Raw genomic sequence first — 20,140 nt, 5'->3', positions numbered from 1 at the left:
ATATGGTGGTGTTTTTTAATTTAATAAAGTTAAGAATTTAATATTTACTACATTCAACTTTTGCTAATAATTTATTGAAAGAAAGAATTTATATAATTATGTGACATTGTGCACAAATTAAGTCTAATCCAAAGCACTAATAAAAACCAAAATTAAAAAAAAAAAATTCATTTCCGGCCTTTCTTGAAGATTTATCAATAAAAAGCCTAGCTGTGCTTCAATTAATAAAATTTGGGGGAATTATTTTCTATTAGGGTTACAATCTATTGGACAACCACATACATTAATTAGAAAAAGAAAAAAAATAATTCTGTAATATTAGTTACTTAGTTTGTTGTCGTTGAAGTATAGAAAATGATTGATACAGTTTGGGGCCGGCCTATAAAAATGGTTGTACACAATCAAATATTTGATGAATAGGTAAATATTTAGATAAGAAAAATAGTTGATTGACTTGATTATGTCAACTTAACGTTTTTTATACAAGAAAGAATTAAAGCATCAACATAAAATTAAGTTAAAAAATCAAGTAGAATTTTATTCATCTATTAATGAACTACTTTTGATTCATTCTTGGTAAGATTAGGTAGCTAAGCTCTGAATATGTATAAAACTATTAATTAATGAGATGCACATATTAATTAATTATTTAGCTGAATTAATAAACTAAGTGTCAGACTCTTATGAAATAGTATTTGGTAGGTAATAACAAACCCATAAACTTAAATTTCCAGTCTCTAAAAGCCTTAAATAACAAGACTCGATAGCTTCAAAAAGGTGAAAAAAAAAAAAAATTCTTCTCTCTTTGTTGTTTCTATACCAAATAAAGCCATTACTTCCGCAAAACTTTTACCTTTGCAGGCTGATCTGTGGAAATAATTAACTGGTATTTTTTTCTTGCGTCAAATGGGTGCCAAGAATTTTTCACCTTTACATAAAAATTTTCCCTGAAAACTTTTCTTTCACTCTTTCTTTAAAGGGAAACACTCACAAATATGGAGAGAAAAAAAAAAAAAAGATTTAAAGTAACCATCCCACATGGTACAGTAACAAGTTGTTGACATATCTATTTTGTTTTTGGTACCCTGCTGCATTCATGTGGTGATGTGTTTAATTTCTTGTACTCATTCTTGGAGGCTTCTTCATTACCCATTTACATACCCATATCCAGATGTTTTTATTTTTATTTTTTAATTTTTTTTAACACTTTGCATGCATGTTAACATGTTCCATGCATGGCTGTGAATGTATCCTATCCTTAAATCAAAAAAAAAAAAAAAAAACTCTTTTCATATTTAGTTACAGATATGAAAAGTTTTGTGCCAAACTTGTTGAACTAAAACTTCCATTTAAAAAGATAAGTGTATATATGTAGTGATAAATTGATGTGCTGAATGGTCACTTTCCAGCTTATAAATGTAGGTTACAACCTGTTTTACGCCTTCACCTAATTGAACAAAGACCAGGCATCTTTCTTTCTTGATTCAAATATGTGTTCTTGAATCTTAATTGATGATGTTCATGGCTTGTCTTCTTGTTATAGGTAATTGGCAATTAATAAGATAATATTTCCTTTTTTTTTTACAGGTAAAAGTTATGATAATTTGTTGATTTTGATAGTCCATGAATATAATGTAGAGTATTATGTGTATGAGAGACTAATGGATATTTGAGGTGACAACAAAATTAAGAAATATCATATGTAAACTAGGTGAGATTTTTCCTTGGTTATAAATTGCCTCTTTGTTAAGCAATGTTGTGCTTTTACTTGTTTCAACATAAATATTATGAAAGCTACCATAATTTAGTTGGATGCTTCCCCATGGTGAGTTTTATATATTTGCATGCATGGCTAAACACTACAAAACTATTAGGTCTTGTTAAGACTATAATTGATTGTGTGGAGAACGTTTTGTACTCTTGGTGATCAGCTGTTACAAGTCATCAAGTAATATACTTTAAAAGTTAGAGATGCTTTAAACTAATTAAATTGCACATCTTGTGTAAGAAATGAGAACAAATAAACTCGAACTAATTTAGGGGGCAAAATAGTAACCATATATAATAGGGGTAAGGATATACTAACTAATTAATATTGTTAAGGTAATATTAGTATATTAATTATTAAGGAAAAAAAGCTTCAATTTAAGTAAGTGACACGTGACGAAGTTTTGTCTTAATTCAATAATAAAGGTGATTGTAAAATAAGTATTAATTAAGACATTCTAAATTTAATTTATATATGTAAATGACTGAATGTAAGGTCGAACACTAACAACAATATTAAACTTATCGAGTTATATATTAATGTAGAACATGAAATGTAAAAAAATAAAAGTTGAGTGCTGAAAAGAGTCTTGATATTTCCCAAGTCACACTCCTTAAACTAATTAAATCTCTCTTAGATACTTTGGGTTAATCAAATATTAATATATATAGGTAAGTTGATGAGGAAATAATATACAATTGGGGAATCACATAATAGCGAGTCAAAGAAACTAACTGAGCTTTGAATCACACAATGTGTGTTAATTCATGGGATCAGATATCTTATATAATCTAATCTTGTCTTTTGTGTTTGATAAATTTACAGCTCAAGAAAACAAGCACATGGCAAAGTTTTAGATATGTGGAGGAATCCTAGGGCAGTATTTATTGGTACCTTGGCCGGTTGTGGCTACAATTGGGTGCTGTATTTTGTTTATTGGTTCTAGCTTTTATGATTTTGGACCACGTTTTGGAACAAGATGGTTGGCCTGCAAGAAATTTGGAGGAATTCATTACCCAACTTCATTAGATTTGGGCTTTTATGATGGAACTTGTATTATTTAATAATGTGTGTACAAGTGGCACTGTTCAATCTGTGATTGAAAAAGAGGCCTCCTCCTACAACTATTAGCTTCTCAATTATTCTACACCCAAACATCCTATTTAAATAAATTTTGATTTTCTTTTAAATATTTTTAAAAAAATTGGTAGATTTTGAACTTAATATCCAGAATGCTTCATAGAGCTTATTAAGAGATTTCAGTAGGCTTTTGATTGCATATATATAATATTAAATGTAATTAAAAGATAATAATTGAAGTGGGAAATGATGGGATAAGAAAAGGATTTTTTTTAAAATAGTTTCAACTCTTAATAAATGTCTGTTTAATATAACTTATTTAAATGGTCACAACTACTTATTTAATTTCATAAGCTATGTTCAAATTTTTTGTTGTTGTTTGATTACTTTATAAGTAGAGCTTTTGATGATTAAGTTAACTATTTTGCTTTTACTAACAAAAATTTAAATTTCGGGCTTTTGGAGGTAGAGATTGAAGGTGGAGGTGTAAAAGTTTTTCTAAAATTTTAAAATATCTTTTACTTATTTTATAATCTTATTTCATTTTTTTCATAACATAATTTTAAATAATTTACCTATTAAAGTAATTTTATAATTTTATAATTTTATAATTTTTAATAAAAACTCTCATTAACAACTAGACAACTAAATATTTTTTTGGTAAAAATACTACTTGTAAAAACTTCATTAATAAAACTTTTACTTAAATAAACTATTTTAAAAGTTATATCAACCGTAGCCAAAGTGTGAAACCTTAAAAGTATGAAAAACAAAAATCGGAAGGGAAAAACGGAGCTTGGGCCTCGAGTTTTCCTTCTTTTAACCACTATGTAGAACTCATAATGGGCCTTCAGCCCATTAGATTGGGCCCAAAAACAAAAGATTTGAAAAGGACAAAAAAAAGAGAGGAAAATTGGAGATGCGGGGTATCGATCCCCGTACCTCTCGCATGCTAAGCGAGCGCTCTACCATCTGAGCTACATCCCCTTTTATGTTGGATGTGACATGTGTTAAATAAATTTGTTAAGTTAAAATTTTCAGCTACATACCTCCCCCGCTATTCATATTTGGGTAACCTACTAAAACAAATAATCAATGTTTATGTAACTGTATAATTTTGACATTCACATAGGCTGTCAAATAATGGGAAAATTGATCCTAATACTGTGGAGACCAGCCCATTGAACAACTCACAATTAGTTGGCATGGCTTCTATTCTTCCTTTTTTGTTGGTTCTGCATATCTAATCCTCATGCAACTGCTAGATAACACAGAAGGCTAAAGTTCTGGCCTGTATTCAGAGAGGGGAAAGAGGGTCACTTCTGTCTGGTGGAAATGTTTGCCCTTTCAATGGTGATCGCTAGCTCCTTTGACAAGTTACCATTTTAGAAATGGTCCTTATTCTATTATAATTACTGTTCGTCAATCCTTCATCTACTCTTTGCTAGCTGGAATTAACAATAGTATGGACTATACAAATAATCTTACACATGTAGTCAGTAAATGTTAAGTACTATAATCATGTAATATTTTTCATTTTTGTCAAGATTTTGTTTTTCAAGTAGCAGAATGTATCACCCTCCTCAAACTTACATTGCTTCAGAATTTTTTGTCGCGGCACCATTTCCGTGGGAAATATCACAAGTTGAAGGATTCTTGGGAATTCTGATTTCCAGAAACACGTCGTTACTCAAATACGCTTCTGTTTTCCTCCAGTCTGCATCTTCCGGCAGCTCAAGCCTCCGAACAAATCCATGTTCCCACCAATGGCCACTTCTCCAGTCCTTTGCCCTCGGATCTCTCTGCTCCTTCCACTGCCCAGAAATTTCCACAATCTTCCCATTTTCGACAGAGACTTGCACTTGGTTTTTCCCAACTCCTGCTTTGCAACAATCAAAGAAAGGGAGTTTAGTCTTTAAAGAGTACAAAACCAGTACTTGACTTGCTTCTGATTTTTAAACCCATAGCAAAAACAACTCCTTAGGTTTCTTCTGTTCCAAGTAACCGTGTATAATTTAAAGACTGGGGGAAAAGAAAATGTGCTTAAACATTTACCCGGCAGTTCTGCTTTTAGCACATAAGCTTGGTCTGTCTGAAGCCAATCAACAGAACTCTGGCCAGTGCTCTGAAGATGAGATAACAAAACATCTGACTCAAATTCCCAGAGAGGAAAGGCATCAGATGGATCAAAGAATTTTCCGAACAACAATGGACTGAACAGAGAGCCATCGCCAAATGCCTTATGCACAGCGGGATTTCCCTGGGAGAGAAATCTTCTGAACACGTCTTCGCCTAATGCAACAATCCATTTATGCGGAGTGCGATCATCTGTATGAACTTCAAGCTTTATGCAACTAGTCATTCCAGACTAGAAGACCGAAAATTGCAAAAATTTTCCTTGGGAGAGGCGTGTTGTTTGTTTGCTTTTATATGGTGCTGAAAATGCTTTTGGAAAAGCAGTGGACAAATTCTCTTGGAATATTTGGAGGGCCATAAAGTAAAATGGAATATTGTTTCTTCCACGGTTTGATCATTGGAAAAAAAAAATGGAATTTTTTGCTTGCAGATTGGGCATGTATCAGTGCCATCTGGCGACCACTGACTTAGTCTGTTCAATAGGAGGAGGTAATGTGATAGATTTGAAGTGCACGCTTTGATTGCCATGAGATGAGAATCTTCGTGAATTTTCCAAAGCAGAATTCCTTGAGCACTCACCATCAAGCCTTGCCATCCATACAATTTCAACACACCAGAAACTTCAGGAAAAATTAAAAGCAAAAATCATCTAACTTTCACAACTGAAAGACATGGTTTATTTAGTAAATTTTTAAACATTCTTTAAAAGATTTAAATGGAGATCAGAAAACCTCACCCACTAAAGATCAATTATTGCCTCCAAATTACTTGAACTCAGATGACCAAGGCATGCAATCTCATTTCCCTCTATTAGTTGACGAGGGCCTAGCTCTAGCAAGAAAGATATTTTATTATGTGCCTGATGCTCATTCACGGCTAATTAATTGAGCTACGCCAAGAAAACTTAGATTTCTAAACTTCCTGCTAATAATGGGCTTGCTGAGATTTTCAGGTATAGTTCCACTTCCACCCGTTTGGTTTCCATTTTCTCACGTAATTTCAATCCATGGAATTGACATATCAAGGACATTTAATGATGCAAAAGCTATGTGAAAGGAACATTTGTAAAGTATGGGGGCATGTTGTCATGTTTTTTCATTGGCCCTCTTTATTTGTATTTAATTATATATGGTCTTCATATGCTCTCCTTTTCACCACCACTTGGTTTTTTTGATTACTTTAAAGGGAGCTTTGTGCACTGCATTAATGCATCTTGTATGTGGCATCTGCCGAGCAACTTTTTATAAAAGCATGATTAGTATCAACTTGATTGCGCTTTAATTTCTGGCCATAGGCCAAAAAGAAAAAAAAAAAAGAAAAAAAAAGGGCATAAGCCATTTTGAATGTTGCATGGTATGGCCAGATAAGCCTGCCTGTTGTTCGCCTTTGTTATCTTGATAAAAGGTCAGTGCTATTATGGCAATTGTATGGATTGTATAAAATCGAATGGAATGAAATGTACAGTAGTGGTAATGTATTACACATAACATAGTCGTGAGACTAAATTTATATTTTAAATTATTACTTACATTAATTTTTTATTAAAGATAGAAACTATACAAATATTATTGAGGAACATATAAAAAATAATTAGTAATCATCAACCAACATATAATAGCTAGTTGAGAGACATCACAACCACGATTTACTTTTGAGTTTGTCAATTTATCGTCTGGTGACGGTAGGATCCTTGACCTCTTTTATTTTTAAAATTTTCTCATCACTTATGTTTGCAGATTCAATTTCTAGATCTTTTGTATCATTCAAGAGATTTTACTAATTGAACTAAACGATAACGAGTAAAAGATTTTTCTATCTTTTAATATGTGAAGAAGAGAAGTAATTACTTCACTTATTAAGTACGTGTTAGGTATGCTAGTACGTTTGATGTTTCAATTTTCAAAAAATAAAGTTCTAGAATAAGTTCAATTTTCCAAATAGCAGTTGGGATTTGAAGTTTTCAGTCTTAAAACAATTGTCCAATCTGGAAGTCTAAGCCTACTTTGTTGGTAAATGGATTTCATGAGATTTAATGATTAATGAGCTCGGAGGATAAAGTAATTTGTAAACAATGATAATTTAATAATAATAATAATAATAATAATAAGAAATATGATATCCATGAACATGTAAGGTAGGTTTGATGTTAATTAACATAATAATTTTTTGTTTAATAACATTTAAATAATTACAGGTAAAATTGCTTTCGATAGCTGTAAATTTTTTAACAACACTTTCCAAGATATTTAAACATAAATTATTTAAAATCATTGTGAGTTTTCTACTTTTCTTTAATCATAATTAAGGAAATGAAATTAAAGAAATGAAATAGAGGAAATGACGGCAATTCGAAAACGCGTTGAATCCGTTGATGATGCAGACTGTAAAATAATAAAAATTACTAATTATACAAAATTATAATCATTTTTTTTTATAAACGCGAGATTAAAATCTACTCAATTGATAGTTAGATAATACATTACATGATAAACTAATAGAGATAAATTTATTCTAATATATTTTTATTTTTAGGCTGGCTACGGTACTTCACAACTTGAATATCATCATATGCGTAGGCGGTGCCATGTTGGGACTAGTGGGGCTTTTCAAAATTTATAAATTTAATTTAATATTTACCTCATTTATCATAAAAGTCCCTATTAAAATTAAAAAAATAATCAAAATATTAAGTATTTATGTTTAACTTTCGACCCACAAAGAAATTGTTATTTTGAGATTCGTTGCACGCTAACTCTCCTCACACAAAAAAAAAAAGAAATTATTTTATCTTATTGAGTTTATCAAAATGATTTTTCTTCAATGAATCTTATGACACTTAAAATTTAATTTGATGTTTACATTACATAGGTGGGTTCTAATAACAAATTTTCAAAATTGAAAGAGATTGATAGGCTAACAAGAAAAATAGTTGATACTAAAAAAAAATTAAATTATATTCATTTATTTGTTTATTGATAACATTAGCATTGAATTTACTAGTTGTCATGACTATAGTAGTAAAAAGGCATTTTCACCTATGAATTTTGTGAAAAATCGTTTGTGAAATCATATTCGAGATTAATAATTGAGTAATGTTATTATTACACATGTAGAAAAAGATTTATTTTGTATTCTTGATGATAAATTTATTTTTTAATATTTTTAACATATGAAAATACGTCGAGATCAATTATAAATATATTGAATATATTAGTGAATTTTTATTTTTGATACTTGTTATTTATTGACCTTTTTTAAATTACAATATTATTTAAACTTAGCCCCTGCTAAGTTTAATTTCTGGCACCACCACTAATCATATGCTTAAATTTGATTTGGTCTTATTAATTTTTTAATTATTTAATAGTATGGACTATGAGATATGATATTCTTGATGTATGTACACTAGTCGACCCTTACTTTTAATGCATGTTTAATAAATAATTAAGTTAATTTTAGAGAATTTTATTTTTAACAAGTCTTTGTCTTTATTGCATGTTTTTATCTTTTCTAGTATTCAGTTAGCTTTCTAATTTTAACAACAAAAACACGATGCCTTGCTTTGAGATTATTATCCATCTTTTCTTCAAAAGCCAATCATAATTAATTTAGATAAAACATAAAGGTCTAATCAAAACATACATTTTTAATAATACAACTCAAATGGACTGATATGGATAATGGGGTGTATTAAAAAACATACATTTTTAATCAAAGCATACATTTTTGCTTTGAGATTATTATCCATCTTTTCTTCAAAAGCCATTCATAATTAATTTAGATAAAATATAAAGGTCTAATCAAAACATACATTTTTAATAATACAACTCAAATGGACTGATGTAGATAATGGGGTGTATTAAAAAATACGCATATATTATAAAAAAAAAATTCTGTTTTAGTTTCATAAAAAAGAATTTTATTGGTAAAAAAAAAGAATAAAGACTATATTATTTTATTTTTCCAATTTTGTCCCACCCAAAGACATAAAAACTTGCTCGCTTCTCATTGGTCTGATCTGGTAAACGGTACAAAAATTTCAAAATGTACCCAACATAAAATTTTTAAAAACAAAAATAAAATAAAATAAAATAAAACAATGGAAATAGAATTAAGGAAACAAAAACAAAAACGCTGATTCTATTTTGTCAGCGTTTAAACAGAACATGTCTGCGAAGAAAATTCTTCAAAAGTAATCCTAGGTCAACAGTTTATTTTGCAAGCGTTAAACAGCTAATTTATTTGATTGGATCTGGTCATAATCGAAGAAGACCCATTTCATTTTTCTTTCACACAGAAAACAGAGGACCTTCCTTTTTGTGCATATTCACATTTTGGATTTTTGGGGTTTTGTTCAATTAAATGTTATATTTTTATTTGATCTGGGGCTGGTTCTAAGCTCGCTTTAAGCAAATTTTGAATTTTGTTTGCTGGGTTTCGCTTTAAAAGCTATTTGGTTCCTTGTTTTGGCCTTTTCTGGGAATGTAAATTCTGGGTTTTGTTTGGTTATTTGAGTTCTTATTCCAGTTTCAACTTCTAATTGATTCCTTTGAGGCTGGTATTTGAGAATTGTATGTACCTGCTATTGGTTGGTATCTTTCAAGGGGGGTTTTTGCAAATAATTTTGAATTGGGTTGTTGTTAAAGGCTCTAGAGTTGAAGCTTTGATGGTGGTTTATTTTGGTTATGAAGGAGCTTTGTTAGGGTTTTGCTTGTTTTGTAGGGTTTAGATATTGATGAAATGAAAAGGATTGTATTTGATAGTAATGATAATTCAAGAAGAAATGGGTGTAATGAGAAGAAGTTGTTTTATGTTCTTGGTTGTTCTACTTTATGGATCATTGGTGGTCAGCTCAGAATACAGGAGGACAAGAGAGGAAGACTTTCTTTGCAAAGTAGTTGATCCAGTGACTGGGGAGGTTGACGATAACTTGGTAAAAGACCATATTTCGTTTTTTGCTTTGCTTGATATGCTTTTGCCGTTGGTTATTTTTGTTTTCAAGCAATAAGCTTTATTGACAATGCATTTTGAGATATGATATCAAGCTAATTGGTTTTGGTTGGTTGCATAAATTTCATCAACTAGATCAGGAATATGATTGCAATGACCTTATATTGTCACAGTGGGTGCAACTTCAGTTATGAAGCTGATGCACAGGCTAAAGTTCTGAATTGTGTGTAATGAAATTGTTTATGCATGATATATAGTCGGGATGCCAAAAAATTTAATAAGAATTAGTTTAAGGCATTGTATTTTGAAGTCCAAGTCCATGGCTAGCAGATTTAACAATTTGTAACTGTTTGTATTCCATTTTTGTGTTTTTATTAATCAAAACTTTTCCAGTAGAAAAACCTTCTAACTCCTGTGTTGTGATGTGTTCATGATAATTAACTACTGTTATATTTCTTATTTTAATTGAAATAGGTGTTTCAAAGCATTTTTTTTTTTTAACTTTTAAATGTACATATGAGTCCATTTAGAATTCAAGTTGAACGGAATTACTATATTTTAACTACCTATGAGGCCAATTTAATGCAATAACTGTACCTAAGCTGTGCTTTAAAATTTAATGCATTAGCTATAGCTGAGCTGCTAAAGTGCATAAGTGAAGACTAAAATTTATTGAAATTCTTTGATTGTAGGCACAGCTATTATGGTTCAGCTGTGGGATCGATTTGATCCGATTGAAGGAAGTTGTTGAAGATCTCAACTTATGCCTTCCAGAAGAAACTCCTGGTGGCACTGATGAAAGCAACTCAAGAAGTCAGTCACTGTCGAAACCTAACTTAGTGAAATTGTATAATGCGCTGCATCCTCACTTGAAGCAAACTCTTTTACATTGTATAAGAGAGAACAATCTTCTGCACCATGTCTCTAGAGGAGGTGGCTCTTGGTACGAGTCTTTATATCCCCAGCCTGATGCTCCAAGGCAGAACCAGCACCTCATATTGCCTCGTAGCCTTGCTGAAATACCTAATCGTGCCTCTACCCCTGCCCCTGCTCCTGCCGTTGCTCCTGCCCCTGTGCATGCCCGTGCTACCGCCCCTGCCACTAGCCCCACACAAGATGCTAAACCTCGGCCTCGTACTCCACCGACACCATTTTTTCCAAGTGTTTCTAGTTCATCTCCTACCGTTGGCGATAATTCTACCACAAATTCAGGTTCTGGCACAAGTGCCCGGGCTGATGATAAAACAAATCACCATAATACTGTTATTATTGCCGTTGTTGTGACAGCAGCTGTGACATTTGTTGCCGCGGCACTGCTGTTTTTGTGTTGTAGTCGGTTCTGTAGAACTGGGTCTGGAGGTAGGCAAAATGATGAGAGGCCCCTCCTCAGCTTAAGCTTGAGTGATTACTCTGTTGGTATGTATAGATATACTTTGATAGCTTTATTGTTATCTACTATTGTTCAACACAGTCTGATATTAGTTTAAACTTTGATCTTTCAGGTTCAGGAAATTCGAAAGAAGAGAAGCTTGACATTGGGAAATTTGATGGAACTGCATCATTTGGAGCTGTCGGTGGCACTGCCAAATCCTTTAATGAGAATGGACAGGTGTTACCCCCTCTGAAGCCTCCTCCTGGAAGGGTTGGTTCCACCCTTCAGGGAATGCCTCCTCTGAAGCCACCACCTGGCAGGGCAGAACCTCTCCCTCATGAACCACCTGCTTCTCTCAGGCCTCATCCACCATCAGGACCTCCCCCTCCCCCTCCACCTCCTCCAGCACCTCGTCCTCCTCCAGGTCCTGCTCCTGCTCCTAGAGCACCTCCTCCACCACCAAAACCTGGTCCTCCACCACCCCCGCCTCCAAGGGGTGGTCCTGCTCCTCGACCACCACCACCTATGCCATCTGGTTCAAAGGTTCCTAGGCCACCTCTTGGACAAAAGCATTCATCTTCTAGTGAAGGAGCTGGTGCCGAGGGTGATGCTAATGCACCTAAAACCAAGCTGAAGCCATTCTTCTGGGATAAAGTTCTAGCCAATCCAGATAATTCAATGGTTTGGCATCAGATTAAATCAGGATCATTCCAGTAAGTTACAGATTCTCTCTCCCCTCTTCCTATCTAGCTGACACTTTCTATCTACCTTGTATATCTGACTATATGGTTTTTGGATCAACCCTTAAAACATAAAGTATTATCAGCTACTGATTGTACTATACTGATTTTACAGGTTCAATGAGGAGATGATAGAAACTCTATTTGGGTATTCTGAAAAGAGTAAAAATGAAAAAAAGAAAGGGTCTTCCTTAGATACAGGACCCCAGTACATTCAGATCATTGATCAGAAAAAGGCGCAAAATTTGTCAATTATGCTTCGGGCATTGAATGTGACATTGGAAGAAGTTTGTGACGCGCTTCTTGAAGGTTTGTTTGTCCACACTCATCATTGCTTTTACTCTTTTTCCATTCAAATCTGAAGCTGTGACACATGTTTCCTGGATCGGTGAATTAAATCAAACTCATGATATTATGCAAATGTTGTTCCGGAAAAACTGGTTATTTTTTAAACTTAACGTGGGGTATTTTTGGTGCCATTCTGTTGGATTTTCCTGTGCAGAGTGACAACCTAACCTGTTTTGATTAAATCAGGAAACGAGCTTCCAGCAGAACTCATTCAAACTTTGCTGAAGATGGCACCGACAGCAGAAGAAGAGTTGAAGCTTAGGTTGTTCAATGGTGAACTTTCTCAACTTGGGCCAGCTGAGCGGTTCTTGAAAGCCTTGGTTGACATTCCATTCTCTTTCAAACGACTGGAAGCGCTGCTTTTCATGTGTACTCTTCAGGAGGAGGTCTCTGCTACAAAAGAGTCGTTTGAGATCCTGGAGGTAAGACCTTGGATTTTAATTTGCATCCCTTCTGGGATCTGTTGCTATGCTACATCTAGCTCATTGTCTAACGTTCTTCTGGTATATAAATTAGTCATGAGTAAATTTGAAAGAGGAAGTCACATGTTGCTTTCACAATGGATAATTGTTGAACTTTCTAGAACCAACTTGATCTTAAATTGTCTATTTTTTGCCTATTATTTTAAATGTGTTAAAACTACTCATGTTTGTTGCTGATGCACTTCTTTAGGTTCATTATTTCTTGTTTATCTCCTTCCTAGTTTATGACTGATTCTAACGATCCTGCCATGTGCATAACTGCATGATTTTTTAAGTGCCTAAATGATTCATATTTCCGGAATCGAAATAGCCACATCTATGATTCATGCAGAACCAATTGTAGACAGAATTGAACATGTACAATATTTGGAAAAATTAAATTCAGATACCTTCTGAATGTGAACGCATAGAAAATTTCCGATGCTTACGCTGAGCCACATAGCTCCTTGTGGTTTTCTGCTTATCTGCTTTAACGAGTGGCTAACTTGAATGTTGTCACAATCTTATTTCTAGGTTGCTTGCAAAGAACTCAGAAATAGCCGACTATTTCTGAAGCTTCTAGAAGCTGTTCTTAAAACTGGCAATCGCATGAATGATGGCACTTTCCGTGGGGGTGCACAAGCTTTCAAACTTGATACACTTCTTAAATTATCTGATGTGAAAGGTGTAGATGGCAAGACCACTCTATTGCATTTCGTTGTTCAGGAGATAATTCGTTCTGAAGGTGTGAGAGCTGCCCGTAGAGCAAGGGAGAGCAGGAGCTTCTCCAGTGTCAAAACGGATGATCTTCTGGAAGAAACTTCTAAATCTAATGAGACAGACGAGCACTATCGGAACCTAGGGCTTCAGGCAGTTTCGCATTTAAGTAGTGAACTTGAGAATGTCAAGAAAGCAGCAGCTATAGATGCTGACAGCTTAACTGGAACTGTTTCCAAACTCGGCCATGCACTATTAAAAACCCGAGATTTTCTGAACACGGATATGAAGAATTTAGGGGAAAATAGTGGGTTTCATGAAACGTTGAAGAGTTTTGTGCAGAATGCTGAGGGTGACATCATGTGGCTGCTAGAGGAAGAAAAGAGAATCATGAGTCTGGTGAAGAGCACTGGCGATTATTTTCATGGGAATGCAGGGAAGGATGAGGGTTTACGTTTGTTTACCATAGTAAGGGATTTTTTTATTATGTTAGATAAGGCATGCAAACAGGTGAAAGATGCACCAAAGAAGTCAACAAAGTCACCGAAAAAAGAGGGATCTACTGCGTCATCTTCCTCTGATACCCCCCAGCAACCTTCTCCTGATCTGCGTCACCGGCTATTTCCTGCTATTACTGAGCGACGAGTGGAGGATTTTAGTTCTGATGAAGAGAGTTAATGTCCTGTGGAAAGGTACTTACACTCTACTTTGTCAAACAAAATTCTAATGTTAAAATATATCAATACAATAGGCTGTGGAGTCTGAAACTCTTGATTATATTGCAATAATGTGAAAATTCTAACAGTATTTCTTGGTGCTATCCAGGTGAAAATTTGTGATGGAATTTCAACACTAGGTAAATGTTCGCCTGGAGTTTGTTGTAAATGCTATCTGTATGTATCGATAAAACAATTCATATCGGAGAAAAACCATCCATACAAGGTGCAATGGTTGAAATGGGGCCAAGGCCATGGTGTTCTTCGCATTCTTCATTAAAGCTAAATGTTATCAAAGAAGTTAACCTGAGGGAGCTGTCGTCCAGGAGATGTACACTGACCTTATTTTAACGACGTACTGAGAACTTATTCTTGGTATAAACAGATTCTGCCTCCATGTGGCATAACTTGTGCATTAGTACTTAGATGTAGTGATTTGTTTATTAATATTTGTTTTTGTCAATAAATTTTTGGTTAAAGGAATTCTGTAAAAGTTAGTCAGATTTCAGTCAGATTTTTTAGTTTAGGCATTGCCTTACAAAATTACAAGTTATGAAATGTTAGAGAGAAGATTTCTTATTTTCTTTATTAAAGTGCCTGGTCTATGGAGTTCTTCTCTTCACTTTTCTGATATCAACTTTGCAGGGACAATGTCGCAGAAGCTAAAACAGTTAATTAGGGTGGGCATGAGTTGGGTTAGATATGATTTATGAAAATATAACTCAACACACTATTGAACGGATTGAAATAAAATCAACTCAACTTATTTACATAAATATTTTTAGCCCAAACCATTTCAACTCTTAAATCATGGGGTAGGGTTGGGTTGATAAGTTGAAGATCAAGCCAAAATTAAAAATTAAAAATTAAATAATAAAAAACATATATAACTTATTAAAATCAAATATATATATCATAACATGAAAATTCTATTTATGATCTTTTTTTTTGAGAAGCTATTTATGATCTAGTGTTTGATAAAAAAGTTAAAACATATTTTAAAATTGAGAAAATTTCGGCAATGAGCTTTTAGATCTTATTTCCGGCTTCCCACATCTTTTTTTCAAATTCCAAATTCAAACCTTTTAGATAATTAGTTAGTATTATGTCCAGCAACGAAATGAAAGTGATATATAATTGTGTACTATTAAGTGTTTACTAAAAAATAAAGAGAAGTTGAAACCAACTTATTTTCAAAATTAAACTTATAAGAAAATAAATTCACTTATATGAGAGAATGATTTTAGTTTTGGAATTAGAGTTGAGAATAATTGAGACGAAAATGAAATAGTCTTTTCTATAACAAAAAAAGAGAGTTAAAAAATAGGTTTGCCATTTAGGTCTTTAGAATTTTACAATTGAGGATCATCATCATTATTATTATTTGAGTTGGGTTGAGTTAGATGGATTCATTATAATTAACTCAAGGGTAATTATTCATCAACCACATGTTTTTTTCATACTTTTTTTTTTAAAATACACTTTTTTTAACTGAATTTTACTTGAAATTATATTTTCTTGTCACTCATACGCTTTCGTCAGCGCACTGTTAAATTCGAAAATAATATTTTTTTCTATTTTCAGTTTTTAGGTATGTATTCAGCCTTATTTTAATAAAAACAATAATATATTCTTCCTTAATTTTCTGTGTGCATTGTAGTGCAAAATTTGCCAAAATTTTATCTTTAGCATTGTGAAGATGCAGATCTTGCATGGGAAGGACCTATGGCTTCGAGATTTTTAAGTTTTCACTTTGTTACATCAAGTTATACATTTTTGCATTTTAGTCCGGTATTAGGAGTACATGAACAATCTGTAAAGACTGAATACAATTGGTGCACATTTTGCTCTGAATACGACTAACCGCACCCAGTTTAAGCCTCCTAAGATTCCCTTTTAACTGAATTTGCAACTAACTCTAGCTTGATACCTGAATCTTTACCAAAAAATTGTGATTCCAGAATTCTTTCTTCAGATTATATAATTTCTGAGTTACGAAAAGAAGATTTTAATTTCCCATCAAAGAAGTGGGCTCAGCGCAAGAAGTAAAACAAAAGCAGTCACAGAGAAATGGAAGAAGAACAGCAGTCTAAAGAAAGAGAAATGGAGTCTATTAAAGCTCCGACGATGCTAGGGCAGTCAAAGATTATGGAAGAAGAACAGCAATCTGAAGAGAAAGAAATGGAATCGGCGGTTAATGCTCTGATGATACTAGCACTGTGGACTCAAGAAGTTGAAGCTGAAAGAAAGGAGGAACCACCAGTCAAGAAGAGGAAGATTCAGGAAAGGAGTGAGAGTTTTGGTGGTGCTGTAGATGGTGAAATTTCGGAAATGGATCAATCTTGAAGGCCAATAATTAATTGTTGATTAATTTCGTTTGTGCTTCATTCATTTTTACATGGGGTGAAAAATCAATTTTGTTGTTTCTTTTGTTTTTCCTGTTGATTTTCTTTTCTGGGCTCATTGACAAGTCAAGTTACAAGATCTTGTGATCCATTCTTCTTCCCCTTGTGTAATAAGGAGATGAGTGAAAAAATTATGTGGAATAAATGTGCATACCATTCAAAGATAAGCCAGGATTGTTTCACTAATTTTGTGCCTTCGTTTGTAAGTGAGTAGAGAGAGCTGGAAGCTGTTCTTGGTCTCAATCTCTTCGCTGTAGTTCCCTCTGTAATTGTAACCCAAGAATATCTCTGCACGTTAATCATAGCGTAAATGCTCCGTGTCTCTCTTTTGATTCTTTCCAGTTCTTATTTTCAGTTCTTTGATTGGTTGTGATTCAGATTTGATTCTTAGATAAGCTTAGATTGATTATCGATTGGTCTTGTGTGGTGATTCTGCATCTTAAGCTTTGGTTCAACCCGTTACACAAGGTCTTGATGGTGTTGGTAATTGGAGATTTCCGAGGCTATTAATTTCTTGTAACGACCCATCCAAATCATATTAGTTTCGAAAGTCACAAAAATTCAAAAGTGGGTAATTATTTACTTTTTAAAACAGTTAGAAACAAATCATAAATTGGGTACAAAGGAATCTATTTAGAACTGATATGATTAATATCCCAACTCAAGGGAATTGATCAAGAGTGTTATATGTATTTTCCTTAGCTTCTTCTTCCGAGGATCATCACCATCAATCTGCGTATAGTCTTCTAGGACCAACTTTATAATTTCATTTCTGTCATAGTACTTTTCAAGCTTCATCTGTAATCTTGCTGCTTTTCGGAATACCCGCTGCAATTTCTTTTCATTTTTCGTATTCGCTGATTTCTCTTTAATTTTATTTGATCGAGAGGTATATATAATTGTCCTTCTTAGCGCTCTCTTCAACAAATTCAAGCGGTAGTTTGGGTAAGGAGTACCCGTAGCAAATCGGCTTTTTACTGACAAACTATGGGACTGTTGAGCAGATGCTGCCATTGTTTCAATTTGACGAACAAGCCAAGATGTCTGGGAGAGTCTTGGGATCATTGAGCCACATCAAAGGCATAATATTCAACTCACTCACATGTCACATCTTGCCTATCACTCCCATAAAATTAATTACTTTGTAAAAGCATCCTAGTTATCTTTAACCATACTAATGTTTCTAGTGAGTTCCGTCTAAGTTACCATTTCCGTAGACATACAAATAATTTGATTACGTTAATTATTTTTAATTACCTAAATTTGAGAGTTATCCTGAATGAACGAGGAATCCTGAAGGAATAAGAAAACGTGTGATGAGCCTATAAATAAGGGCTACAGTTTAACGCGTGATAAACCGTTAAAACATTGTGACAATCACCACTTGAGTTTGCTTAGCTTGCTGCATATTTCAAATTGGATGGTTCCCAACAAGACTTGTTCTTTGAGGCATTCTGTCGAACATCTTGCTGCAGGTGTCAAACACCTTTCGCTTTAACTCCCTTTAACAAGCTTTTATGGAATTTGATTCCTTTCAGGGGCTTGAAGGCCTGTGTCATAAACTTGGAGGGTGAAATCATGTGGTTCATAAGGCATAACGCTCAAGGTCCACCCTATAATTAATCGAATACACACACACCCCCTAAATTAATTTATTTGTTTAAATTGGATTTGACCCGGATCCAGTAAGAGCTACCACTCAGTGGTTCGAATCGGATCGGAGTGAAAATTCGATGCAAACAGTGGGAACTTTCTTATTTGATTTGGGTTGGTCTTAGGCTTAGAAGAAGAAGAAATTAGAGAAGATGATTGTTCTTCTTTATAAGCGAAGAGTAGCTAAAAATGGCCAAAGATCCTTCTATCTTCAAATAAGCCTCTGCTTATATGTTTTTAGTCACGTAGAACTCAAATTCCTAAGATAGGACATGAGTCACCATTTTTTATTGGCTTTGATCAAAGAATCTGATATGCTTTTCTGGATGTGATAGTTCTGGTATGACAATTAATTGCATGTTTCAAATGTTCTGAATGTTCTTTTTATGTATTTAAGATATTTCGGTGTTGTTTATTATTAATGATCATTAGGAGGAATTATTCCAAATGTTAAGTCTCCGGAGTAATTCTCCTTTTATTGTTTGGAGGGACATGTGGTGAGACGCGGTTTCCTAAAGAATTGAGTCCCCACGTGTATGTACACACACATATATATTGGAGTAAAAATTAATTTTTTTGGTAATTCTAGCTTATAAGGTAAAATAATCATTTTAAACTTGGGCCGAAATAATCTTAGTAATTAAATATAATAAAAGAAAATGTAAGTGGTCACAAAAAAATTAGATAAAATGAACTTAAGTAATTAATTCTCTAAATTTCTTCTTTATTTGAAATTCTTAAAAATAATGTGAATCTTTTGTAATTATTTTCTAGAAGTTGAGTGCGTTAACAAAAAAGCGTGAGATGAAAAATATCACCACCCTTATTTAAATTTTATTTATATATTGTCAATATTCTAGTATTCTTCTAAAGTTTCTAGAGGAGAAACAAATTTCATTGACTGCCCTTTCAGTAATGGGATTTGGATTCTCTCTTAAACTTTGAATTACATTAATAGATTCGGCCAAATTATGTAGAATATATAATTTATTTATCGTGTGATTAATGAATGCTGCTGTTCTTGATGTTAAATTGGTCAAATTATGTAGAATATTGGCATTATCTGCCTAATGCTATGGGAATCATCTAAATGAACTTTGCAGTCACTGTTATCGAGTGAGTATAGGGGCACGCAAGAGTTAATGTTTGGGTGAAATGCTTATATGTAAATTGTTCAATTAAGCGTTATTACTTTGGTGAAAATTTTCACTTTAAAATTAAATGGTTTAAATTCTTATGACGAATAACCTTTTATCTTACGATAATATTTAAATAAAATACTGTATTAATTAATGTTAGGTGAAACGCTGTGAAAAGTGAACTTAGAAAATTATAATTTCTTTTAGTAGTTATAAAATTATACTAATGTTAGTTGATTAATGTTTTTTCCCCTTTTCTTATATTTACGAAAATAATTTGATTACATTATTTTAATTAATTATTTAAAGTTGAGAGGACTCCTAAATTAAGAAGGAATCCTGAAGGAATAAGGAAACGGATGATGAGTCTATAAATAAGGGCTAGAGTTTAACACTAGGGATTTGCTTATTTTTCAAGAACCCGATAGCCTTGTTGCTTGTTTTTCTCCAAGACTCTCTGAGACGTACATCAAGGCCTGTTCTTCATCAAGTTAAAACAATGGCAGCAGCTGCTCAGCAGTCCGATAGTTTGTCAGTAAACAGCCGATTTGCTACGGGTACCGTCCAATGTCTTGCTGTTCAACTCTTCTTCAGATTCATCCTCAAGAGTTTTCAATTTTCTCTTCAGAATCTTCATTTTCATCCCTTTCCTTTC

General features: G+C 33.3%; 2 protein-coding genes and 1 non-coding gene across 3 annotated transcripts; 1 reads left to right on the top strand and 2 right to left on the bottom strand.

Moving 5' to 3' along the window:
- Positions 1-3,762: 3,762 nt before the first annotated feature.
- Positions 3,763-3,835, bottom strand: TRNAA-AGC (transfer RNA alanine (anticodon AGC)). Its single transcript has one exon. It is a non-coding gene; the product is annotated as a tRNA-Ala (tRNA).
- Positions 3,836-4,344: 509 nt separating this feature from the next.
- LOC102610272 (21.7 kDa class VI heat shock protein) lies at positions 4,345-5,346 on the bottom strand. Its single transcript, XM_006475235.4, has 2 exons — positions 4,904-5,346; positions 4,345-4,727 (listed from the first exon to the last, which is right to left on the bottom strand). The coding sequence occupies exons 1-2, from the start codon at positions 5,208-5,210 to the stop codon at positions 4,438-4,440; spliced, it is 597 nt and encodes a 198-aa protein (XP_006475298.1). The 5' UTR covers positions 5,211-5,346; the 3' UTR covers positions 4,345-4,437.
- A 3,753-nt stretch (positions 5,347-9,099) lies between these two features.
- LOC102609962 (formin-like protein 5) lies at positions 9,100-14,867 on the top strand. Its single transcript, XM_006475234.4, has 7 exons — positions 9,100-9,917; positions 10,627-11,350; positions 11,437-12,019; positions 12,162-12,355; positions 12,581-12,816; positions 13,390-14,264; positions 14,398-14,867. The coding sequence occupies exons 1-6, from the start codon at positions 9,750-9,752 to the stop codon at positions 14,248-14,250; spliced, it is 2,766 nt and encodes a 921-aa protein (XP_006475297.1). The 5' UTR covers positions 9,100-9,749; the 3' UTR covers positions 14,251-14,264; positions 14,398-14,867.
- The last annotated feature ends 5,273 nt before the right edge of the window (positions 14,868-20,140 follow it).

Source organism: Citrus sinensis, chromosome 9 (assembly GCF_022201045.2).
Source record: "Citrus sinensis cultivar Valencia sweet orange chromosome 9, DVS_A1.0, whole genome shotgun sequence".
Lineage (NCBI taxonomy): Eukaryota > Viridiplantae > Streptophyta > Magnoliopsida > Sapindales > Rutaceae > Citrus > Citrus sinensis.
The sequence above is the reverse complement of the archived record's forward strand: the minus strand, read 5'-3'. Positions and strand labels throughout refer to the sequence as shown.